Source organism: Haemaphysalis longicornis, unplaced genomic scaffold (genome assembly GCF_048455015.1).
Source record: "Haemaphysalis longicornis isolate Haplotype H1 unplaced genomic scaffold, Haemaphysalis longicornis Haplotype H1 scaffold_7, whole genome shotgun sequence".
NCBI classification, from domain to species: Eukaryota; Metazoa; Arthropoda; class Arachnida; order Ixodida; family Ixodidae; genus Haemaphysalis; species Haemaphysalis longicornis.
Window position 1 is genome coordinate 58,062,551 of NW_027526422.1, and position 26,237 is coordinate 58,088,787.

The window sequence follows — 26,237 nt, forward strand, 5'->3', positions numbered from 1 at the left end:
TTCAAATTACAAGAGAACACAGTCTACATCACTTTTGCTATGGCTGACCTTCAACCATTAGCTACACGTGGAAAAATAGCTCGGTTAAAATTTCCTTATGACATGTATCATAAAAACTACAAACTGGGTCCTGGAATATACCTGCGCCCCCCAGGACGAGTGTCGGCTTGTACCAATCACTCATTTGTTGTTTAGGCATATGTACCGCGGGTGGATGTATTTGAGTTTTTCTTTCTGGTGCGATCTATTGTTGATCGGAATGCGCTTCCTCCAGAGGTGTTTACAGGATGCAGATCCTCACGGGAGTTTCAATAATGGCTGGACTTGTTTTTTTTGTTGTTGTTGTTTTGTTTTTTGCACGAACATCGTGTTTTGTTCACCGGTTCGCCTCCCACCCCTGCTACAGCCCGCAAGGGCTGGCAATATTGTAAGTAAATAAAATAAAAGTACATTCGCCTGTTTCCACCTGTGCCAAAATACAGAACTACCCTCTCTTCGTCCCACTCGCCCGATAACCACACTTCTCTAACAGAGGCTTGTCGTCCGCCCTTATTGAATGAATTCATTCATTTATAGCGCCGTAACGGAAACCCTCTGCCGCTGTTCCCGACCCAAAAGCGGCCGTGTTGTATTCAATCGAAGGAACTTACCGAGCTTTTTATTAGGCTGGGAGCCAGACCCGTTTTTTTTTTCATTCTAATTTTATAACCATCCATGGTTAAAAAACACCCGGAAATTTCGTATGCATGTACAAAAAATTGGAGAAACCTTTCTAGTACGCAACTCCTGCGAGGCCTCTGGGAAAGATGATGTCAACACTCTCTTTTTGTTTTTATGTTTGTCCCGTGTTCTGTATACATCCTACGTATAGCTGGAAACGCGAGCCTCTTTTTTGTTTAGTTTTTTTTTTCTAATTCGCAGATGAGCAGGTGGTGTACGATGCCGACAAGTGCGTTGCTTTAATTTATCAGCCGTTCTCTTTCTCTTTCACGTCCGGTTTCCGCTCGTCAAATTATTGGACTCCTGCCGTTGTGAAAAAAGGGAAGCAATAGAGCATTCTATTGCTAGTTGTCGGTCAGCCACAGTTCCTATCGCGCCGCCAACATGACTTTCACTTCGTCCCGAGGGAACGGCTTCATCATTCAGTTATGCTGCTGGTTCCTCTACGTTGGTACATGTGAGTATAATGTTTTCCATAAACTACAGTTTACCTTTTACTTATTCTGTCGAGGTTTATAATTCCGAGCACGCGTATACCCTATCGGACGGTGCGTGCAGCCTAGAGGCCACAGCATGGACCAATAGCGGCGTATAGCACACGAACGAGCACGGCATCACTTAAATTTGAACATTCTGCCAACTTATTTGTTCCCGCTGTTGACGAATGGCAGCGCTGAAAGTATCTTTCAGTCGTTTGTGAGGCAATTAGACTGCCCGAGAGCCCACCTCTTAGCACGTGCAAAGCTCGTTTTTTGGGCCAGCATCTCCCCAATACTCTTTCGTATAGCTTTAACTGTTTTCAATGCATTTTTCTTTCCGGAAAAAAAAAAACTTAGTAGCTCGTTTGAAGCAGAATAAGCACATGACGGCTTGACTGCTTCGCGAAACGCACAAAAAAGTGGTATTAACGCGTAAATAGTCGGACTCGTATCCAGAAACGCAAGTTTACTGCCGCGTAATGTAATGATGTTACACTATACAACATCTTATTCTCTTCGAGGCTCAACTATTGCCATTTAATCTGGGCCTCAACGACCCAGATAAATCTACAGAAGTTGCACATTCTCCAAAAACGGTTTTCGCGCGCTGTTGAGAATGTCCCGGTGTACTTTGCTTGTGCGCCTTTATTTTACTCGTATAATGTAGTGCCTGTTACTAAGACTTATGATTACCGCCAATGCAAACAGAATAAACAACACCTGAAAAATAATATCGGGTTTTTGGGCCAACTAGCAAACCTTAAAGGACACTCCACCCCGTATAGCACGCGACATTTGGAGAGATGGAAAGTTGACACATGTAGGACAACATACGGACAACAAATGTTAAAAAAACGGGCTGCCAAGAGTGCTTAATACATTGCTTCAGGGAAACACTGAACCTGAAAAGATTACTTTCAGGAAACTTCGCGAGTACTTTAGCAACCGGGAAAAAAAAACAGGAAAACCGTCTTACTAACCGTATCTTTTTGCTACTATATGTACGCACCCCTGGTTGTGTAACTATTAACTGTATAACTGTCGCCAGAATGAAAACTGTCTTTTTGAATGAAAAATTTGTCTACCTAGCTCTGTTACCGGCGTAATTTGTTGTGAACTGTTGGTTATGATATTATGTATGTGTCTGTAATGATGGTTCGGCACATGTGGCTTTTATTCGCGAGTTTTGTCATGCCATACCGTTAAATTTAAATGTGTTGCTTCGCTGTACATCCGCCCAATTTTCATTGGAGTGCGTTTTATTTTGCTTATACTTTTATGTTCGATTTTACGACTTTATTGACTACTGCCTAAAGTTGCCAATGTGGTGGCCTGCGGCCTTGTCAAGCTGCCTTTATGACAGATTTTTTCGCGAGCCTCCTGCATCATGTACACGTTATGTGATGCGAGTAAAGGCTGATTATTATATTATTATTATTACCCACTGCAAAGCCTGTACAACTTTCTTGGGGACAAATTGGATGTTTTTAATGGCTCCCTGGCCCAGTTTCGTGCAGGGCTAAGTAGTGCTGCTTGTAGCGAACCGTATATGTCTTACTCCATTCACATAATCTTGCTATGCAACCTTACTTTGTTTGCTGTTACTGGATTTTATTCAACTTCTCGTTTGTATAGCTTTTATCCTTACCTCACTATCTTCTAATTGGCTGTATGTTCGCTTAACTAGTACATTATTTGAGGCTAACTCTTCCGTTCATAGAGTGTGATATCATTGTTATTACCGTTCTTTGTGCTTCTATTAGTGTAGCGTACTTTTAGTGATACGTGTTGTATGTATCATGTCATTTTGTTTGTTTTTGTTTGTTAGTGTACCAGCACTAAGACATCACCGTCGTTCCTGGGCACTGAAAATAAATTTGATTGATTGATTGATTGATTGATTGATTGATTGATTGATTGATTGATTGATTGATTGATTGATTGAATATTAAAACGAGAAAATGCATGCATTGAACACATTGTATTTAACAAAAGCGTTTATATGACGACCCTAGCAGTGACCCTAGTAGTGGTGGTGGTAGCGGCGCTGCTGGTGGTAGTAGCAGTAGTAGTAGTAGTAGTAGTAGTAGTAGTAGTAGTATTAGTAGTAGTAGAAGAAGTAGTAGTAGTAGTAGTAGCAGCATCAGCAGCAGTAGTAGTAGTAGTAGTAGTAGTAGTAGTAGTAGTAACAGTAGTAGTAGTAGTAGTATTAGTAGTAGTAGTAGTGGTAGTAGTAGTTGTAGTAGTGGCGGTGGTGGTGGCGGTGGTGGTGGTAGTAGTTGAAGTAGTGGTAGTGGTAGTAGTAGAAGTTGTTGTTGTAGTTGTAGTAATGGTGGTGGTGGTATGTAGTGGCGGTGGTGGTGGTGGAAGTAGTAATAGTAGTAGTAGTAGTAGTACTAGTAGTAAGAAGAAGCGTTTTATTGAGCTTTTATGGAGAGGAGTGCGGTTCAGCGTCCATGGATCGTGAGCCCACAAGCCCCCGCTGCGTCTATGGTCCCAGTCCCCAGGGTTGCTTATAACGTTTCCCGTTTTTTTTTTCTTTTTTTCGGACGGTAAGAGACGTTTGTTTCTTATTTTCTTGGGCATCAATTCCTCGGGATTTGTTTTTTATGGTTAATCGCTATAAAAATTTATGAACACAAACTCTCCACCCAGCGCTTTCATCCAATGCAGCAGAACTGTTAAAGTTTAAACGTGGCGCATCGCCATACAAACGGAGCACGGCGCTCAAAAAATAGGGAAACCTGTATGGTTTACTGTGGCACATTTTTCCGGAAAAGCTGCGCACTAGAGCTATAAACAAAGCCCCTACCTTGCTCATTTCACTGCTATAAGTATATATGTCAGATGCCGTATATATGTGTGCCACACATTTTCTCGAAAATAGCGATACGTCAGACGTTGCCCTGAAATAAACGTGTACGCACGATGTCAACACCTCGCTTTTGTTCTTTTTTTGTCTCTCAAAGCTCATAGGTTTTATCTAGGGCTTTATTTTGCCTCTCATCGTAGCAATGACGTCAAAGATCCAGCCCATTTTACAAAACAGCATTGGAAGGGAAGTGCGGCGCACTTGCCACTGGCTGTCCGTAGTTCACAAGCAGACGCCCTCCTGCGTCGTCGCCGACTGCATTATCAGGCAGTGAGGGTTAAGATTTTGATGCAGAGAAAACGTGTCAGCTTGGTGCAAAAATCATTTGTACAAGCTTGACGATTTTTCGTTTCGCTCGAATTGCACAGGGGGTGAACTGTATAAATGTAATCCTCCTAATCCTCTTTTTACATGCTTTTTGCGCATCGACATGACTCTGTATATGTTTAATTCTTTTACTCGCTTGCGTTTCCTCTTACACTCGCATTATTCCCGTTTCTGCTTACAGGTCGTGGCCAAGACGATTGGAGCTACGAAGGTAACCTGATTTGCTTAGTTGCGCTTCGAGGTTAGCCCAGTTGAATAATGTGCGAGCGGTAGTCTCATAATGCTATTCCCCGGTTAGTACTCCGCATGGACTACATAGTGAGTTTTATGTTGTTTTTTTATGTTTGTTACCGCAAATAAGAAGGGTATTGTTTTCACAACCGGGCACACTCACCACCGCGCTCATTCAAGTCTTCCCGATGCCACAGTGCTCCCGCCAGCCCTCGGCACCCGCTTTCCAGGGTGCCGAGGGCTCCCAACTGTTCTCTAGATTAGAAATTGGTAAACACGTATTTCATAGAATTTGCTTGGGGACATTGTAGGACATCGCAAAGGTTATCGAAAGGTCAACTCAACGGTAAACGCAACGGGTCCCCCAGGAAGTGGCGAGAAGGTTTCAAATTCCAATAGGTGGGAAAAGTGCGGCGCAACATACTCGAACTGCCGTAACAGGTTTCAGTATCATCGGCCACCGTTAAGTAGAAAAAAAACACATACGAAGGACGTGACAAACCGGGACAGGTGCTGGCCATCCAGGCATGGCAACTACAGGCGCGTGGCTGACAAAACACAAGCGCCTCTCCTTGCCTAGGAAGTGACAAACAGAGACAGGCGCTGCCCAGATCACGCGTGTCAAGGACAGGCGCGTGACAGACATATACAAGTGACTGTGCATGCCTGTCACGTCATTCGTCTAACCTTTTGCGCTTAGCGGTGCTAATTAGCTCTTTTCCCATACGTCGCTTGGTTGCTGTAATTCTGTACGTATATTCCTATACATTCCTTTCTCTTTGCGCGCGCAAATTACGCGTCCGAGCGTTGCAGGGGTTTCAAGATTGTGAGCAGGGTTGCCAGGTCCTCAGAAGGAAAAGTCGCTAGGAAATTGCCAAAATTTGCCAAAAAAAGTCGCCACTTTAAATTCAATGTTCCAAAAGGATCCAGAAATGTCGCCATTTTCAGCAAGGCGATTCTAGTAACTACTGTTTGATTAACTTCGCGCAGAAAATGCAGATATTGCGAGAAAACCGAATTCCGAGAAATTCCGAGAAAGTAGAAAACCGTATCCCAAATTTTATTCGTTTGCTGAAGGGCAGGAAAGCGACGGCGGTTGACAACTCTACAAAAAAGCTAAAATATGCAGGTTAAGCCAAAGCACTCAAAGAATAAGAAGGACTTGGAACGGACGTTCGCTTCACACCATGTTTCACCACTTTCGCTGCCTCCTTACTTCCTCTTGCCTATTATACATCGTCATGCGCAGTTTCCGCAACTCTGAATTACATCTCAAGCTCTGGTAAACCAGTGAAGCATTCCACTTTAAACCGACGGCATCGCATGAAGACGTTGACGTTATTCGTTAGTCCGTAGCGCTGTACGTGGACACGTGTGTTCGAGTGACTGCTTCGCTGGGACCTATTCTCGACTTTGCAATATCAGCATCATCTGCCTAAACGCTTGTTCTTTTCTGTTTGTTCAGTTTGTCTCGACGACTTCAATGCACTGAACAGTCATATAAAGCCCTTTTGGTGGAAAGTGGGACGTCAGAAGTGCCCGAAAATATATAAAATCACCAAAGCTGAAAGCAGCTAGCAAGCAGCCAAGTGGCCGCACTAAGCTCTGTTGCCACAAGCACCGAAAAGTCGCCAATTTGGCGATAAATCGCCAGACCTGGCAATTTTGCTTGTGAGTAAAAGTGAGACAGGCTAGAAACTATCGTTTCTCACTACGTTAAAACCCCGATAAACGTCACCAGTGCCAACGTAAAGAATTTTGTTAAGATGAAAACACCGGTCTGGATTCCCGGCCTCGGCGACCGGTTTTCTTATGGAGGCGAAAAGTGAAAACGGCCGTTTGTTGGAGATTTCGGCGAATGTTAAGGATCCCCAGGTGGTCCAAATTAATCCGGAGCCCTCCACTACAGCGCGCCTCATCGCCTGTGTAGTGTCGGCTCGTTAAACCTCATATAAAAAAAAAACACCAGTCTGACACACGTGATTCATTTTCTTATTAGTGGCCGCTGTTCTTCGAATGCCGCGTTAAAAAACAAATTGAAAAAACAGCGAGTAGCACCTTGGACATGGGGTGCACCGCAGCGCGAGCACCCGGGTTAATTTAGACGGCACGGGATTCTGTAAAAATTGGCCGCGCAGCTATCGCATGGTGCGTGCCTGTGCCACCAACCAATATGCTGTAGACTGGCAGCGGATGCCCACCGGACACGCAGAATATCGCTAAATTCCGCCTCCAGTCCTCGTAGGCGCTCGCGGGGCCTCTGACCAAATGAACCTCTTCTTCGCCTCCTGTACCACAAGCGCTATCGCTTTCGGAGGTAGTTTGTAGCGAAGCAAGCAAGCACACTGGCATTCCCTTCTTCAAATCAGAACCGATGCAAAGTTAATGCAAAAATGCAAGAGTGCAAGTATAAAATGCAAAAGTATAAGTAGTATGGCGTTTATTCCTTGTGGCGTTTATTCCTTGTATATATGTATGTTTTGCAGTAATAAAATCTTCAGTTGCTAGTAGCGCTTTGTCCCGTGTACTCACTTGTCCTTGTTACTGTAGCGCTTTTCCCACCATGAACATGTACCAACACGCCCAGCTCGCAGTTCTTCTGAATAAGTAGTATACATGCACATCTCCAAGTTCTCCAAGTCCTTCCCCTCCAAGTCCTCCAATAGTGCAAGTGTAAGCTGAAAAAGTGCAAGTAGTAATCGGTGCGCATGCACGTCTCCAAATTCTCGCCCCAGCCCCTTCCTTGTGATCCCCTCTCCCGTCTTGCAGCTCTGGAATCTGTACTGGGAGGGGAAACACAGGTTCCCTTCTCACTAACCTTTTTGCGTGTGAAGGAAGTTTCTCCCTGGAGGCTTCGCGTTGGGGTGGCCCTCGCACCATCAGTTATCTGGACTCGGGCCCTCGCAATAGAAGATCCAATAACCTGTCCTTGAGCTCCGAAAGCTGAGGGAGACGCCAGGCATCTCTTGTGGATATTCCCGGGCACGTAGACCGCTGTAGACAATGCACACAGGCACGCTGGTCTCCCGCAAAGTAAACGGGATTACTACAACCACTTTGTGTAGGACGACACGAGCTACAAGTCGCCATTGAAATTTCAGACCGAAATCAGACTGAAAGATTTCCTATACACTCTTCTGGATTTCCATACTATGACATTCGTCGCCCTCTTTCCCTTATTTTCCCTCCTCCTTTCCGCTGCCTTCCTTTCAACTCTTTTGATAAGCCGAAGGGACTAAACACGAAAAAAAAATAAAAGAGCGAAACGAACCTTAAAAGCACACAAATCTGGGGAACCGCATCTGTTTAGGTTTCGAGGGCACGTCGATCCATAGAGTTTCATACAAATAACTTGTAGGAAACTCTATGCGTCGATCGAGGATACAGTTGCTTTCACCCCAAGCTGTGCATATGCGCATTTGTAGTCTGACCTTGGTTGCGTTGGTTTCAAACCACTACTTAAAATTCAAACTTTCTTTTTTGTTGTTTGCGGGACCTCGCCCATGGGGTGTTCTGTACGCGGGGCTTTTCGCATTCTCGCGTTCATCATAAAAGCAGCTGCCGCCACTGTGAAACGAGCCTACCAAGGGGTTTGGAAGCCGGAACACCATACCTATAAACATGGTCGTTATCTAGAAGATATGACGCACAAGCTACACGGTAGAAGGCTGTAGCCCTGTAGCTTGAAGTGCAGTTATCAAGCACATACGGCGCGAAAGCCCGCGCGAACGTACGAACACGGTCACAACACAAGGGCGAAATCGTGAACGTGCGTGCCTGTATTTTAAATACACTACGGCGTTTTAGCCGTAGCTTTATTTTTCTTTAGAAGTTCGACTTGTTCGGGAGCCTTTGAACTGTGATACACGGCATTTGAAATTTTTCGCGTTTAGTTGCTCGCCTCCTGCCTTTCGGGCAGGAATGCGCATTGATCCAATAGTCTAAAATTTGTATAGTTGTTCGTACAACTGCCAGATGCTCATTATCTTTTTGTTCAACCAGGGTTTATCCTAGCCCTAGAACACCTACATGTTTAAATTTCAGGCATACCGAAAAGCACATCAATGCCCCCTTCCCGTTTAATTTTTTTTTTTTCATTTTCGTCTGTATTTACTGCCTGACCCCTTACGTACAGAAGGTCACTGTTCTTTGCGAACAGCGCCTAGACGAATATTTGCGCATGATACATTAATAAAAAAATTAAGTACATGTTTTCCACTCCTGTTAATTGCCTATGTGAACAAAAAATCCCGTGCCATCTCCAGTAACGTGAAACCTGGGGAGGGCCGAAGCGTACAGTGTGTGAATGTATTTTTGGGGCCTTGGCATTTTTGCCCACGCAGATAAAATTGCTGGAGGGTAGAGGTATACAGCTTTGCTGTAAAAGTCTCGTATCTTTGAAGCATGGACCGTTCTAGTGCGAGGCGTGTGAAAACGAGTGTCCCTGTGTGTTCTTTTAGTACGCGTTGCGCTATAGCGGGAGTCGTTGGAAAACGAGTTTCCCGGTGTTGTAGTACAGCTACAACATGAGAGGATCCACGACGACGACAGGAAACGCCGACAGCTCGAGCCCCTGAGGGGCTTCGCCCCTGAAAGGATGTCTATGAAGGGAAATAACACCTGCTAACCTCCTAACAAGATAATATAGGGCCTAGTATGGCACACTGAGTCTTTGTCCAACCTAGAGGCCGTTGCCTTGGTGCACACATGACATGGTATACCGGCACGTGTTCGGAAAAGTTTGCTTTTCAGCGTTTTTCTTTTGTTATCAGTGTTGAAGCACCCGCAGCTCGATGAGTCACTTTCCCGTGTATCGCAAAATCCAAATTCTGGCATGTACGATTCATGGAAAGAAAAATACAAGGGGTATTTCTGTCGCGAACAGATTTTATTTTTTAGTTACGGAGAATTCGAATCCGTGTTCCGCGTATTGTTAGAGCTGTGCGCCACGTGGAGGGCTAGAGATAAGGGAGCATGCAGGTTCTTTCCTTTTTCATTAAAAAAAAAAACAACCACCGTGGTAGGGGATCCAGCCCGTAATCTGCGCCGCACGTGCGCAGGGCCTCAGCCAGTGAGGCACCGCTGCGAGAGTTCGGCAAGTTGGTACGAGTACATTGTTGGTTCAACAGTGCAGCCTAGACAAGGACAAACGAAGGAGACGACACAAGAATTCGTGTCACCTCCTGCTGCCTTTTACCCAGGAGAGGACATGCTGTTAAATTCTATAAACGAGACGAATTGAAATACCCACGTTGACATGGCCAGACATCCATCGATGTCAACACGACGTGGACGGACGGGACGATCAGACAGCATGGCCCGAAGACTTTTTTTTCGGCTTGTCCCTGTGATGGAGTGAGAAGTTTAATTTCGCTATAGTTAGAAGGGTCTATACGTTTCTGCTGAGTACCCGATTCGGGCACCCAGCGCTTCACATGCTTAAGGGTCACGCGTGCGCCGTGTTGGAGACCCCGAATCTGCAGACTTCTACTGACAGGGCTGTCTCATCGCGATCGCTGAATGTTGGACGTTGCCATTAGGGAAATTAGTGAAAACGCACAGCACTGAAGTTTACAGGACGACTCCAGAATTGAGGGACAAACCAAACGGTTGATGAGCTTTCCTGACATTATGCCAGATACGTGAAGGGCATTCTGGACACGACTGTGATGGCGGAATGGGGGTATATGTGACCCTGCTGTGGCCCGCGTGTTTCTCGCTATGTCATTTTTAAAATTCCCACAAGAGTATAAAACTTGCGTCTATGGAACACTCCGTGTCCCGCCGTCTATGCTGGTTGAGCTCACAACCATCCTGGCCAGCTTGGAAGCGCTGCTATTTTTCAAGCCCCTGGAGGTTCTACTCTACAACTCTATACAGACTCTAAGGCGGCCAAACGGGATTTACACCACGTACATAACAACTCGACTGTCTCAAGAGACATTCAGAAGATACTGAACACGTACTACTGCCCTCTCCGGATGTTGTGAATCTGTCGCCATACGCTTACCGCTCACATTGCTGCGTGGAGTGCCTGCCACCTTACATTTGTTCCACGAGCGTACCCACTGCTCACAATCGATCTACGAGAAAAATTTCTCCAACAGAAATAACTTGCGCGTCGCGCGACGAGTGTTCTCATTCTACCGTGTGGTACGGCTCGCTCGCGAAGAGGAGGTCTTTCTCCGGATACTTCGTGTTGGAGTGGATGCCTCTCACGCTGTGACCCGGGCGTGGCCTCCACGCTACCATGTCCCGTTCACATAGAACTGCCCCTTCTGCACTGCTCCAGCCGAAGGCGCTGATACGGAACACCTGATATGAACTTGACCTTCCTTGGAAGACGCAAGAACTCGACAGCTCCACGGAACAGGCCTCCACCCCGACAAACACCCCGACCACCATCGGTAGATTAGGGAACCCCAACAACGCTGCGCTCTTGCGTTCCTCTGCGAGGTGACAGCCAGCATATACCTGTAAACTAATTTTTTATGTCAGAAGGCATGCTACCGCGAAAACGAAGGCCACAAGGTTGGCGGGAGGTAAACGTGTTCCGTATACGCGAAAATAAGGAACAATACCTAGGTAAGGCATCTGACTTAGGACATTCCGGTATGTTAAGCCCCCGCAAAACTTTTGTTGTATGCATCCTTCACCGCGCAAGTTTGAAGCCACTGCTCTGGTAGGAGCTCAGAACAGCGGCTAAGGCAACAAATAACAACAAAACTGTTTATGGCTTGCATACCGTGAATTTTTGTTCTGAGTCCTCAAAAAAAAAAAAAAAACAACAACTTGCCGCAAAGCCAACTTCCTTTACGTGTCTCTTAAACGCGAGGCGTTGGTGGGTGCCGTTGATTTGTCTGCTAGCGTGCGGGATCGCTTGCGTGCTTGCTTGCTCGCAACTACTTGTGTACGTGCGTGCGTGCGTGCGTGCGTGCGTCCGCGCATCCTTTAGTTCTACAGGAGGTCATTCCCTATTTTGATTTTCACATCCCTTTTGCCGTCATAATGAGGAAGACGCCAGGGCCATAAAAATTTCCAGATATGAGGGAAGTGCAAAGACTCTCTGCTTAAAGGTGGCCTTCTCCGACTCTTCACCGCGAACGGATACGTCTTCCCCCGATCCCGAAACGTCGGCCGAGTAGCGTCCGCCGAGGAAGGGCTTCTGTCACAGCACGACTTCCGTTAAGAGTCCGTCGTACCTTTGTTCAAAATTAATATGCATCGCTTCACCTTTGTTGGTCACACACCTTCAGAGATTGGAATGGCTCATGATGTTTCTATAGAACCGCTCAAGACACATTCAGAAAAGCGCGTCAGTGCATTGCAGTGAATGGCTGTCGGTAGTTAATTGCGAGGGAGCCCCAAAAGCCATCGGCGTGGAGCACTGGCGTGCTTCCCGAGGTTGTCGCTTTCTGGGCAGGCACACGCACGCAGCGAAGGTGGCTAGGCCCACCGACGTGACCTCTTTCAATGTTCCCCAAAATCCACCGAAGGAATGTTTCCCCGTGTTTTTCGGGGAATTAAGGTTCAGTCCGGCCCGCGGGTGGATTAACAACTCACGTGCTGCCCGTCGGCTGAGAGAGCCGCCAGTGTCTTTGTCGGTTCGGATGGAGCATCGGCGCACGTCGCATGCAGATTTGTTTATGGTCTCGTAGGGTGTGGACATGTGGGTCTACGTTGCGCACTCGGCGTCTGCATGTGTAGAATAGGATGTGTAAGGGGCCCGGGAACTTCCCACTTTATTGCAATGTAGTGAAGCCATCATGAAAGGGGGAAAATGTTTCTATATTTCTGCATATTTTTTTTTGAAAACCATATATGCGGGCTACCAAGTAAGTTACAGTGTCTCGGCTTCTGCGTGCAGTTCACTGCGTTTGTTTACTGAACGATATAGCATACTAAGCAAACGCGCTTCTATTTCCGCAAGAGAAAATATTGTTTTTGGAAAAAATCGTTGACCGCTGTAGCCACCGCCAACCATCAGCATTACTAGCTAGGCACAGCACGAAGCTTGTCGTTGTTAGTTATCCGGAAAATTAAGATAAATTCGCGCTGAACGCCAACAAACATTCTGCTGACTCTGTCCCGAACTAGAAAGAATACCTGGTGTCATAAAATGCGTACGTTGCTGTATTGATAGCGAAATATTTTTCGCTGAGATGTCTTTTCCGTTTGTCACGTTTTGCTGAGTGGCATGATGCCCACTTCATGTTCATTGCTGGAAACATTGTTTCTGCGAAAGCATTTCATTCTTCACGATGCAAAAAAGCAAACATCGGATTTCCTAATAAATACACGTGCAACGCGCTGTCATCTATGTAAAGAAGCTGTGGCAGGGACGGAAATCGAACCCAGGCCGCCGCGTGGTATCCAGCTTTCCAGGTAAACTTAAGGTAAGAACAAAACGCTGCCAAGGGAAGAAATAGAGCCCAAAACGAGTCACACCTCTCGTCGCTCTATAGTGCGCCAGGGGAAGAAATAATGCTGTCGCTGCCAAAAAACGTAAGCCGACTGAAGTATTCCGGGGAATTATTCAATCGAAGCTTGCATTGGCTGACTTGCGCCGTCGGTGTCGTCGCCCAAAACCGTGCTCCTTGGAATTCCCTTCACTCTCTCTCCCTCCTCCCCCCGAAGCTGTCGCGTCTCGGCGCTGCTGGCGCGCACTATGCGCTGCGCATAACGCCCCATCGCAGGGGCCCTCCGGAGAAGGCGCGTCTTCCAGTTTACCGTCGACTGCGTCATGGGTAGGCCACGCTTGGTTCGCTCCGCCGAATAGTAGTAGGCAGTCACACAAGAACGCAAACGTGAGCGTGACCGCGAACGTGCGCGTGCTCGTTGGGCTAATGCCGGGCTTCGGCTAGGCAAAGGGTTTCGTTGTGGTCGGTCAATGGTTTTGGGTCTTGATTTCAATGGTTTGGAGCTACAATTTTGGCAGAAGGGAGTCGTTGCCGTTTTCACTTAGTTCAAGGTTAGCGTGTATCCCGGTTTCCGGGGAGAAAGGGTTCATTGTTTTTTTTTTCTGGATGTGGACACCACATTTTGTCTAAATTTACGTCTTCCCTCCTGTCTCCCTCCTAAACCTTATTTTCTGTCACACTCAGCCTGAAATAAGCTTCCAGTGATCCCACTCCCGAGTCATCGTCCACCCGTTTATATTTTCGTGCTGGAGTTCCTCTCTTCTTAAACGTCCCGGCGTAATTATACAACTGCTTTTTTTTTTTAAGTTCGAAAGGCTGAAAATGGGAAGGACATTTCTTCTTCGCGATATCGATTCAGGGGGCAAATACACATTTCAAGGGAATTGTTAAGCTGTGTTTGGCAGGAAATAGTAAAAAAAAAAAATGCTGCCATTATTGCGTCGCCAAATGGCTCGAAATGATTAAGAAGAATGCCTTTTTCGCTAAGCGTTCCCTTCTATGGCCATATCATTGATGAATTAAACTACTCTTCCGGCCACCAGGGTACTTTGAATGGCGGCAATATAAACGCCTGGCTTATTTTGTGTTCAAGCGCAACCCACTTTCTGTAAAGTTCAGAAGCTCCACATGCAGCCTTCGCATTCTTAGGTCATGCGAGTGAAGCTCCAACCACGCGAAATTCGTTTTCTTTCGCAAGCTTAATTTATGTATGCACAGGTGCGCTACGAAATAGCGTCTGGCTTTCGAACGGAGCGCTGCCTGCCACTTTCAGCCCAAATTTCCGGACGTTACTGCTGCGCAGATGTGGACCAGTGGCCCCAGCTGCAGTTGAACCAAACGAACGAGTGCGGTGGCAGTTACCAGTCACCCATTAACATCAGGATCTCGTCAACTTACAACGCCCCGTCACTTGGCTCGCTGTATTTCAGCGACGGGTACTTGCAGCAAATGCGAAACGCCACAGTCATCAATGATGGACACACGGGTGAGAGTTCTGAACGGCGTTAAAAATTTATATAACTCTTGTGCTCTAAACATAGGCGTGCGCACAGGGGGGGCAGGGGGGGCAGCCGGCCCCCCTAATCATCTGAAGGGTTGGCGCCAAATTTGCCCCATACCTTGCCGATGTGACACATGAAAGTGAAAATTTCTGCTCAGAAATATTTCGTGTGTTGCATTTCCATCACATTGAAATAATTTTTTTACGAACATCCCTCTTTGCACTGCGTTCGGACCGCTAGGCCTTCACTTCAGTGGGAAGAAGTCGGTAGTTGATATAAGGGGGGGGGGGGGGGGGGGGGGGGGGGGGCTCAGCGCTAAGACTTTGCCCCCCCTAATCGATAACTCTGCGCACGCCTATGGCTCTAAACTCTAAGTGAGTTCTAAACGCACGATGCCTTTCCTTGAGCTTAGTTGCTACTTTTAAAGTAGGTCTGCCGTATTCTCGATGTGAACGAGTCCTCAATAAAATTTGGCGCATTCTCAGCTCGCAAGCGTCGCGGATCTAAAAACGTAAACCCACAGTCTGCCCGCCCACCAAACAATGTGCTCCTGAATTACACTCAGAATCCAGTCACTTTATTTTAATGCGAAAACTTTCATGACCCATTGAACGAAAAAAAAAACGGTATAGGCGTAGACGTTGAAATCAGCGAAAAAGCTTTTATACTCGCGGACAACTTAAGAATGACAAGCGCCTCATCACCGCAGTCGGCGGTTACTCAGCGTGGCCCAAAAAGTGACTTACTGCTAGTATTTGGCGGGAGTCATTTCCGTGATTTCTCGCACTTAATCTGCTTATAAATTCCAGCGGAAACGACAAAAGAACTATATATACACTCTTAATAACCGCCGCAAGTAGTCTTCACCCCAACACTTCAGAACGACCAATCATCGTGACCGAATGCTCAAATTTGGCGAATGACGAGGCTCAGCATGCGATTAGAGCAAAACACAGTATCTGTGCGGTGACAACCACGCAAGGCGTTCATCTGCGCTATTTTCACAGCGCAGATGACATATATTTTAGATGCAAAGCATCTCTTGCTCTCGGCTCCATCGTCCGTCGTCCGTCGTCCGTCCATCCACCGGCCCAGGAAGACATCGGCAACACTGCCGCTCCAGGAGCCCTTTAAGGGGAAGCGTGCTCGTCTCGTGCCGGGCAGGAAGACACCGGCAACACTGTCGCTCCAACATCTCATGGTCGGGGCTATGTCCCTCCCTTGTTGTGACGCCGTCCACACCCCCACTGCGCATGCTCGGTTCATCTCGGGCCGGCCCAGGAAGACACCGGTAACACTGTCGCTCCAGGAGCCATTAAAGGGTAAGACCCCACCGGGCGTTCAGCAAGCCGAGCATGCGCAGTGGTGGTGTGGACGGCGCAACAACGACAAGGGAGGGACATAGCCCCGTCGCATCTAATAAAATTACACCATCTTCCCGTAGGGGAACCCTGAGTAGTATGCGAAACAGCCATGGGCTCAACGCAATTTCCCATTTCGTAGTTCCGGTAAGTGAAAAGTGTGGTAGTTACCATGGAAACCAAACTGTAAATATAACGGTAGCTACGTACCTCAACCTAACGGAAACGACGAACTGAAAACTAATGGGCACTTGAATCGACCCCATGGCTGCTTTGCATACTACTCAGGGTTACCCTACGGGAAGATGGTGTCGTTTTTTGCTCGAATCGCATGCTGAGCCTCGTCATTCACCAAATTTGAACATTCAGTCACGATGATTGGTCGTTCTGAAGTGTTGGGGTGAAGCCTACTTGCGGCGATTTTTAAGAGTAGGTGGGGAAACGAAGGCGATGTGACGCATTAAGCGCACTCTGATTTCAAAACGCGCGCGCGCGTCCACACCCGGGTCCATCGCTCCGGCGGAGCGATACTCTACATGAGCTATTGCTGTTCTTAACTTCTACCCGAGTATAACCCACAAGTGTCCCATGGCGCGATGCGTTCTATAGCGCGGTCTTAAACTCGCCAGCAACGAAAAGAGGCCGTGCACTCCATCCCAACGCCGACGAAGTGAGGGAGCGGAAGAACGTAGCCACACGAGCGAACGGAGAGGCAGAGGAATTTGGCATCGGCGTCAACTCTTTTGTTACACCGAGGCCGAAACGAGCAGCGGAGCAACGTGTAGGCGACAGATCGAAGCCATTCGAAAGCGTTAAGGCGGAAGCGGATCGAGAAGCAAAGCGTTTTAAGCGGCAAGAGGGCGAGGCTTTTGGACAACGCGAGATGGAAGCAAAGTGTCTCGGGCTTTCAATCGGACATTAACGCTTTCGCATTCACAATTGACCCATCAGAGGTGCTTAGGCGCCCTCGGAGTTTCATCGAGCCAAGTGTCAGTGACTTCCAGCCACGTGCAGAAAGTTAGCGACTGTCGTAACATCATGAGAGAAAGCCACAGTGGTCACTTGTAGAAAGAGCAAGGGGTTGTTACTTTACGGTTCTAAGCTAAATGGCACGTCTGGACTTTAATTTTGTATCAGAAAGTGTCTTTCTTATTTATGTTCCAATGTTCCTACCCTTTTCGTGCAAATAATTTTACCTTTGCGATCAACATGACAAGATGTGCGCAACCTTTCAAAAAGGTGCGATTTTGGTTGAAAACGAACCTGAATGCTCCAATATGTATGGACATACAGCTATGGGTAATGAAAAGCGTTCTTATTCATTCGCCTTAGCAATGCTGACTCGCTATGAGAGGAAATGTTTCCCGAATAACACGACACAAGTTAATGTTTAGAAATTACCATCGGTTCTCTTCGGCATCGTAGCATTTGCCCCAGGGACACATTCAATGAAGGCCAAATTACAAAGGCACTGCCCAAATCGGTTTCTTTTTACCCTATTACTTATCTCAGTGCACATATCAACAACAACAAAAAATCCCTGGGGGCTTCCTGACCCCCGCATTTAAGACTTGTCCACACTGACGACGCTCAACGCGGCTGCGAGACATTTGCGGAACAGCGCTGTCAAGGCGACGCCACGCCTGCACAAATGTCACCAAACCGGCCGCACAACCGTCGTCAGCGCCAACAAACCTTGACTTCAAAGTCGTGGCCCACGGCACCTTTCTGGCGGCTGCATTTTAACCGACTGGCGGCTGCATTTTAACTGACAAAAATACTTCAAATCATTGCATCGTTTATACTCGTTAATTTTAACTCGACGGACATAAAATATCTCTTTTAATTGAAGGATTTTGGTGTTAAAGGAGTTCATTATTTAGCGTACCTGCGTGCCGCGCTGCGCCAGGCGGCGCGTATTGACTTTCCTAACATACGACTGGTGAGTTCCGGCACATGCATTTACGCCGTTAGCGAACGGAGGTAAACGTCGATGCACGCCTGCACCCCGTTTTTCCGCCGTGACTAAAGAAATGTAAACATGGCTTTGAGCCTCGGAGCTTGCGTCTAGCGCTGACGCTCCGTCAGTTGCACTCGTCAGTTGCAGGTGAGGGCATTTCTTCGCTGGCGTCAGATAAACTTCGCCGCTGATAGGTAAACAGTGTTCAGTTGTTGCCTGTCGATTAAAGTAGCCCGAAAAATCTCTAAGACACTACACAAACATCCAAAGTTATGTATGAAACTCTACTGGAGGCCCAGGTGACGACGCTGGTGAGAGCATGGTATACGCGACGCGGTAAATTCGAACCGACCGGAGTATTCGCGTTTGAAATACTAGGCGCTTACAAAGATTGAATTGCGCATACAATAAACCCAGCCTATAATGTCCAGTGGCAGGTAACTGACTTCGTTATAAGGGAGAATTCGTTAAACGCGGAGAATGTTTGCTGTCATTGTGTTCCAAGGAGGAATGAAGCGAAATTTCGAATAAAGCGAATTCGTCAAAACTAGGTGTTACTGTAGTGTAGACAGTCCCATAGTGTCAATTCGAATAAACGAGAACTTTTTATAAAGCGGAAGTTGGAATTATGCGCGTTCGAATTAAGGAATGCAGCTTGGTAGCGTCGGTGACCCTGCCAGCATGTGTTTAGTGGGCACTGTCTGTTTAATGTGACTAGACCCGAAACGTTTCCGGTATCCTGCCTTTAAAACGCCTGTGATTGTGGCACGACACGCTCAGTTCCCTGTCTCACGTGAACGTGGCGATTTCTGGTGCACGACACAGCGATGGTGATGCTTGCGGCGGACAGCCGCAGTGCAACGATCTCCGAAGGAGGCCTCCAGGGAACGTACAGGCTCGCCCAGTTCCACTTTCACTGGGGATCCACGTCGTCCAAAGGCGCTGAACATCTCCTCAATGGCATCCAGTACGCTATGGAGGTACGGCTGATTTGGATCCCCCACATGGCATCTCGCGCATATTGGTCGCTGTGTCCCTTCATGTTACAAGTATCGGAGGGGCTTTCATAGTACCGTCCCACTCTTACAGTATATATCGCAGCGAGAATGAACCAAGGAAGTGTAGAAATTAGTTTCCTGGCCAAACCTGATTACGTAAAAAGATCAGGAGAACAGAGATGTGCTCTCGAAAGCATAAGAACTACCGTTGTTCTTCTTTCCTTCCGAACAAGCAAAGCGTGCAAAGTGGCAAAAAGACGAAAAAATAGCGCGCTGAAAATTCCTCGCCATTTTGCGGCTGCTGACGTGAAGTGGCGCATCGCGGAATGAAAAGCGAAAAGTCAGAACTCCCGTGTATTCGAATTTCGCGGCACGTTAAAGATCCCCAGGTGGTCAAAATTATTACAGGGCCCTCCACTACGGCGCGCCTCATAAACCTGTGCAGTGTCAGCCCATTAAACCCCGTTATGAAACAAGAAAGCATTGCGGAATGAAGCTTCGTTGGCGTTGTATACAGCCGCTGTGCACACAAATGGTGTTGGACGCAACCGTGACGATAGAGTTTGCTACTTTCAGTGAGTACGATTCCAGTGCACTTTCCGCAGATGCTCCCCTGAGAACACCTCCTGTACAAATGCTACGTAATTATTAATCATTTTAAAACAAAAGCACGCGATTGGAACTCACATTATATAAGAGAGATCCGAATTAAGGACGTTCCTAACCGGTCTTCGTTCTCTGGGATACCAACTGTGGTCGTGTCTAACATTAGGAAAAGAATGGGGAGGAAGTGAAGTCAGAGAAGGTAGAGAGGCTGACCAGGGGCAGAACCGGCTCTGTTGCCTGTAGCACGCGGGAAATAGGCTGATCGAGTTATATGGCGAATAAGAGACATAGACGCAACAATTTACAGAGACGCGTGGGCAATGCTACGCCTTTAGGGCAGGTGGGATCCTCCTTTGAAAAATGAGTGTAACAATAAAAAAGTACCGCCTGCTGTCGGGAACCCGTGCCATCGTTATCGTTGCATCGTTATCATCGTTATCATTACCGTGCCATCGCTAGCACGTTCAAATATCCGTTTAGCAGACAAAGGAGCAGTATAATCAGCACCGACATAAACGAACAATGGCCCCAAATCATTTCTATTCGCTGCAGCGCTCCCAGGCCTCCTGCAACAATGCAAGGGAATAAATACGAAAAGTGAAGCACACGTAGGAACACGCGTCTCTCATATTTCCTCAGATCTTTTTAGGCTAGACATTTCAACGTCGCCACCTGTGCCTTTCCCGTCAGCAGAGATGCTATTGATTGATTGATTGTGGGGTTTAATGCGCCGAAGCTACATCCGGGCTATAAGGCGCACCGCAGTGGAGGGCTCCGGATTAATTTTGACCACCCGGGAAGATTAACCAGCGTCGAATTGTCCAACACACGGAATGTTTCGCTTTTCACTTCCACCAAAAAAGCGGCCACAGCTGCCGGAACAGAACTCGCGTCCTTCTTTTCAGCAGCACAGCCATATAGCCTCCGAGCCACCGCGGATGGCCCGATGTTCTTGCATAGAGATATCTAATACTTTTTGTTTGGCCTTTACCCGTGCATTAGATGGCACGAAACGTGCTTTAACTATAGGTAAATGAAAGGCAAACGTCGTCTTTCCGGCTGAACAGCTTGTGATTGTATCTGACCTTTTATTATTTACAATGCCTTGCTGCCCAGTAATTTCTTTTTGTTCTCTTTCAGTTGCACCTGGTACACGTGAACACAAAGTACAGCACGAACGCTCAGGCGCTCGCGCAGCCGGACGGATTCGCGGTGGTCGGCGTGCTTTTCGACGTAAGTTGCCTGCTCTTTCGAAGCAGAACAACGGCTTATTCGTAGTCTTGAAAAAAAGCTCGTAGATAGTCTTCACGAATGGCTATTTCAACGCGTCTGATTAGATACCTAAAAATACACACAAAAAATACATTTTCCGCATTGTTGACAAGAGAAGCAATGCCCGCTGGTGGGAATGACTGTCACTTGCATGACACTCTCGGTGCGTCCGTAAAATATATGCACCTGTCGATCACGTCACCCGAAGGGTTGCGGATGATGCCTTGTCAGGTACCCCGCATGGTCAGTGATTCTAAAAGTTCTTGTTGAAGGCAAGGAGGGGCTAATAAAAACATCTAAATATGACAATGACGCCATTGTTAGAAACGTAAATGGAAGCGACGTCAGCGACGTCATCAGTTCTTGCGACATCATCACCTCTGGGGCGGTATTCTCGAGTTTTGTCCCTTTTGCGTCCCTTTCAGAAGTGTCCCTTTTGGCGAGCCCTGATTGGCTAAAAGCAAACAACAGGAAGTGACGTAATGCAAGTGCGGCAAACCTACTGCCAAAGCCCACTGCTTAACCGGAAGTACGTCACGATGAAAGGGACGCAAAAGGGACGTTTTCAAAAGGGACAGTTACGAGAATACCGCCCCTGAAGTCAGCGCAGTGCAGCGGAGTGCAGCGCTTGGCGTGACACTAGTGGTCCGTAGTCGGAAAGAGGGGGAATGTGCCTTACCATTTCATAAACATTTAGCAAACTTGGGTGGGTCAAACGCTATCGCTAAACCTTTAACGTGCTTGGCAGTATTCGCTGTTCATTTTTAGGGCTCGAGATGAAAAGTGACGTAATCGTGTGGTGCACCCTGTAAAAGGTGCCCCTCAGCATACAGGGTATTATGATGGTGAAGCGAACATTGGAATTCATGCGAAGCATATTGATGCGTGATCATTGATGCCGATCAGTGTGGACGTCCGCATATTCGACGTGTCCCACCCGTTACTTGACGCGCAGGTGGCGAGAAACGACAACCCGGCTCTCAGCGGCATCGTTCAGACACTGCGTCAGATGACACAGCAAAACAGCAAGCGGATGACCCTGCCCGCGGGGACGACGCCCGCTTCGCTGCTGCCGTACAACACGTTCATGCACTACCGCTACCGCGGTTCCCTCACGACGCCGCCTTGCTCCGAGGCAGTCATCTGGACCGTGTTCGCCTACTTGAACACAATCAGCGAAGCGCAGGTACGTGCTTCCTGTACACCTTTACGTAACCCGCTGACACCCTGAATGACATCAGTGGTCCCGTCAATGAACGCTTTGTTAATTCTTGTGAACCTGCAATAGGGCATGTTCGTGCACATTATTTTAATACCTACTAATGAATGTTAACGATGTGTGCGTATTTTAGTTTATTTTTGTGTCTTTCACACTTCGTTTTTTTATTACTCAATTTCAACATCAGTTTGTTTTTCCTTATCTGGAGAAGCAGCCCCTGTAAACTGGCGTATCTCTCTCTCTCTCTCTCTCTCTCTCTCTCTCTCTCTCTCTCTCTCTCTCTCTCTCTCTTTCTCTCTCTCTCTCTCTCTCTCTCTCTCTCTCTCTCTCTCTCTCTCTCTCTCTCTCTCTCGCTCGCTCGCTTTCGTTCTGTCGACATTCCCACTCCCTCCTTCCTTCTCATTGGTTCTTAGGATTTGCCGTGTGTGCTTCAGCAAGACTGACGGCTAATTGGCCAAATACGTTGTTCAGTAGCGATGTTTACACGTGCAATTAAACGCCACTATTATTATTTACGCGGCCTGTAGTTGTCTCTATCGAGCAAATACATTGAACTGGGTAACACTAATGCTACATTTATGAGGAAAAGGAGGACTTGCGGTCGGTGTTCGGAGAATGGATGATTAGGAAAGCAGGATGAGGATAAATGCAGGGAATAAAGTATACGCTTTCCGAACACGTTTTCTATTTGCTATTGCAAAAATCAAGCCTCGTCCATTTTTAATTAGAAGAACATGCTAGTGTCCGTTACGTATTGATTCTTTGCCTCGAATATACTAATTAATGTTTTCTTTTTGCTGAACATTGTTTATAAGTGGGCTACCAAATTTCGCAATATCAGAAGATTTTGCCTTTTAACTTTTAGCCGGGCGGCTACATTGAGGGCCAGACAGAGAGACAGAAAGACAGACCAAAGTTATCGCGTTTAGATAACTCAAGAAAGACTATCGCCTTCATAACTTTTCCACGTGTGCTGCGAGAGACGGGCTCTCCTGTAAAGAGTGCACCACAGCATAAAGGGTGTTTTAGTGGCGAAGCAAGCTTTAGCATTGACGCGAAGAGTAACGCTTACACTTCACTTGCAGTACCCGCACCGCGGTATTTCCTTGCTGTAATATTTTTTTGCGAGAGATTTCTCTACGGCACAAGAGACCGTCCTCAAAGGTGCAGCACTGCAGCACCCGTTTTGTGCAAAAATTCTCCATGTAAGAATCAAAATAACACTATCTGCGAATGCGTGTACCAACTCTGCACTACGCCTTGTATCTACGAAAAAATACACATTTGGCGAAGTAAAGGCCAAATCGCTATAAGGCTTAATCGCTATAATGGTATAAATTTGCATTAGCAGACAATTCTCTGAATTTCTGCGGATTTTTCTAAAGAACGAGTTGAATTGGGGGTGCACATCAACGCGAGATGAAGCACGCTTTGGCGCCCAGTTGAGGTTACCCACTTCGGACGTTGCGGCAGAAATAAATGTAATTTTTTAGCAGGGCTGCCGAGTCACGGTATGTGGGAAGGGCACTCGGGAAGATGGAGACGATTTAATACGTGGAAAACCGAGCCCCGGCTTGCTATGGGCCCTTTTGAAGTGTTCTTCAAAATAACAAAAAAATGGAAGGAAAATTGCAGAGATATCCCAGCTTTGTTTATTTCTCATAAATCATTGGCCGTTGAGAAAAACGTGAGACCATCTTGTTCAGCCATTAGTGTACAGGGGGGATTAAAAGAAATACGAACGCCGGAGCACACAGCCTGCGACGGATGCCGCACCGCCTAGCTGCACTGTCAGTAAACTGCGCTCATGCGTAGTTCTTTCAGACCGTTGGAGAGTGTGGCCTACTATTAGGGGAAATGCTTGATAAAGAAGCGACGCCGGTCATTCATTTTGAGGCGTCTTTTATGCTCTGTCGCCACTGAGCATCCTGTTATCTGCTACATTCGGAGCCAAGCACGCAGCAGGCGGATGGCAGCCAGCATGATGCCCTTCAACGATCATCCTGCTCAGTGGCGACGCAGCGTGAAAAGGCGCCTCAAAATAAACGACAGGCGTCGCTTCTTGAGCAAGCATTTCCCATAAATATAGGCAACACTCTCAAACGCTCTTGAAGAAGTGCGCATGCGCGTAGTTTGCTGACTTTGCAGCCAGGCGGTGCAGCATGCGTCGGAGGCTGTGCGCTCCGTTGTTCGCATTTCTTTTAATCCCCCCTGTACCTTTGAATTACGACTACCAATAATTTTTTTTTGACAAGCTAGCAGCAACATTCGGCGGCTTATGTCTACTCTCACAGCAACGAGCAGCCATTTTTCAATTCCTTGAATAAGATTAATCACAACACCCGAAAAGTCGTCTGGAGTACACCCACCACAGTCCAAAGCTTTTTGCTTTAATTTTCAACTAATTCGTTTATTAGGTTTTCTTTTCCATTCCTTTTTTTTTATGGTTTTCCTCTCCATTTCTAGAACAGAAAGAACGTTCTCCTAGCCGTTGTCTTCGTTTAGAACGATCCCAATTTGCATATTTTCTTATTAGACGTCCCCAGTCGCCATTTCTACAGGATTAAAAATCCAGTTTGCGAGCGCGTTCTACACTATCAAGGTAGAGTTCACGTTGACGCCGGGTCTGTTAAAGCGTGTGTTACCCACGCATGATTACATTAGGTGAACAGTCCTGCGGGATGTTTAAGAGACAGTAGTGATGGTAGGGTTTAGGTCCCAACATCACCTACGCAAATGCCCCTGAGTGCAACGCAGCCATAACAAACCGTGTTAACACCTGTATTCAGAGCTGGCATAGCAAGAAGATCAAGACGGCTCTTTTTTGTTTGTTTGTTTGTTTTTGTTTGTTTGTTTGTTTGTTTTTTTTGGGGGGGAGGGGAATTTGGGACCGTAAAAATTTTCATCGGGTTAACTAATCCAACGGAAAATATTCTAGCGCCATTAAGCAGTTCCTCCCAAACGCGGCAGCTTGAGTGCTTTGGCACTTATTTTCTCGCCATCGCAATGTTCTAATCATGAGTTTTAATCATGACCCACGTTATTCATGAAGCGCATATAGCATCTACGCGAGCGTGGCTGGAATAAAATTAAGAAAAAACACTAAGTGCATGATGTGTGTTTTTTATTGAACCTGTGTTTCTCGCTCTCAGTAACCACCATTTGCCCCCCTATCAGCTGCAGGCGTTCCGTTCCCTGGAAGGGAAGACCCCCGGCACGCCCCTGGTCAACAACTTCCGTCCCGTCCAGCCCCTCAACGGCCGGCCTGTCTACAACAACTTTCGCTGACCGCTGTTCGAATAAAGTTTTGCATTAAGGTCCTCACGTAAGCGATAACTTATGCCTGTACAATTTATAATAATAAATAAAACGCTCAAAGTAATCGTGAACAAGCGACAAGCGGAGTAAGCGAAGTATCTATACGCTCCAGTGAACTTCGGCGTAAACCCTTACCCGTTCCATGCCAGAGAGAGCGGAGTGATGAGTTCCATGCCTGTGAAATCTGCTGAAACAGCGGAGGTGACTTCGGAACGCTGTCGGCCATCTCCCGCAGTGTGTACGCGTACTCGAAGCTTACCCACGGAGCTCTGGTAGTTTATCGGTGCATATATGTGGAATGCTAGTGCGACGCATGCCCCGGCCCACGAGCCGAGATTGCGCACTGGACGGCCGTCGCATCGTCTCGGGAGCACTTCTGAGTCCTGTTACATCGGTGAAGGCACCCCTGTACCGACCTCTACCGCCTCCGTCATGTAGTGGTAGCGTGGTGAACGAGCGGCGAGCACGAGAGCTGCCTTTGTGTGGACCACAAAGAGCCAAGAGCAAAACTTAACTGGTTTACTGCATGGTGAGAAATGAATAGCGACGATACAGCAACAGCAGCCTTGCGCTTTCTAAATGCGAGCTTGATATCTGTAATGCACAGTTTGTAAAGTGCCCCCCACTAGTACAACACACCAGGTTACACGCCACCTGCTGGTTTACGGCATGCTGATAATGCTGAGGCTGCATCGCGGTGCGGCAAACTAGCGGACTCTGGATCTGCCCAGAACGTTCGCTGCTGCTTCTCATTAGCAACAGCAAACTTAACCCCATTTTTTTCTTCTCGCTCGTCCCGAATCAAGAAGCTACGGTCAGCGCATATCTTACAACTGTACGGGCAACTACTGTTTTACCTGCGCTGAAATGCATAAGAACTTCCCTTCCCCATTCGCCCCCTCCCCCGTAACCACACTTCCCTAACAAAAGCTTGTTGTCTCCCCATATTAAC

At 47.2% G+C, this 26,237-nt stretch overlaps 1 protein-coding gene across 3 annotated transcripts; it reads left to right on the forward strand.

Moving 5' to 3' along the window:
- The first annotated feature begins 976 nt into the window (after positions 1 to 976).
- On the forward strand, positions 977 to 25,377 carry LOC144145735 (carbonic anhydrase-like). Of its 3 annotated transcripts, XM_077677436.1 has the most exons (7): positions 988 to 1,177; positions 4,580 to 4,609; positions 14,353 to 14,535; positions 18,698 to 18,852; positions 20,617 to 20,709; positions 21,704 to 21,934; positions 25,145 to 25,370. In XM_077677436.1, the coding sequence occupies exons 1-7, from the start codon at positions 1,105 to 1,107 to the stop codon at positions 25,253 to 25,255; spliced, it is 876 nt and encodes a 291-aa protein (XP_077533562.1). In that variant the 5' UTR covers positions 988 to 1,104; the 3' UTR covers positions 25,256 to 25,370. The 3 variants fall into 3 exon arrangements, with proteins under 3 accessions (XP_077533564.1, XP_077533563.1, XP_077533562.1); XM_077677438.1 differs by lacking the exon at positions 14,353 to 14,535 and having other exon boundaries at positions 977 to 1,177; positions 25,145 to 25,377; XM_077677437.1 differs by lacking the exon at positions 4,580 to 4,609 and having other exon boundaries at positions 983 to 1,177; positions 25,145 to 25,371.
- Positions 25,378 to 26,237: the final 860 nt, after the last annotated feature.

Coding starts and splice junctions, on each gene's coding strand:
- LOC144145735 (XM_077677436.1), top strand. CDS start 1,105: ATGACTTTCACTTCGTCCCGAGGGAACGGCTTCATCATTCAGTTATGC. Junction 14,536..18,697: donor CATCAATGATGGACACACGG/GTGAGAGTTCTG, acceptor TGCACGACACAG/CGATGGTGATGCTTGCGGCG. Junction 20,710..21,703: donor TGGTCGGCGTGCTTTTCGAC/GTAAGTTGCCTG, acceptor CTTGACGCGCAG/GTGGCGAGAAACGACAACCC.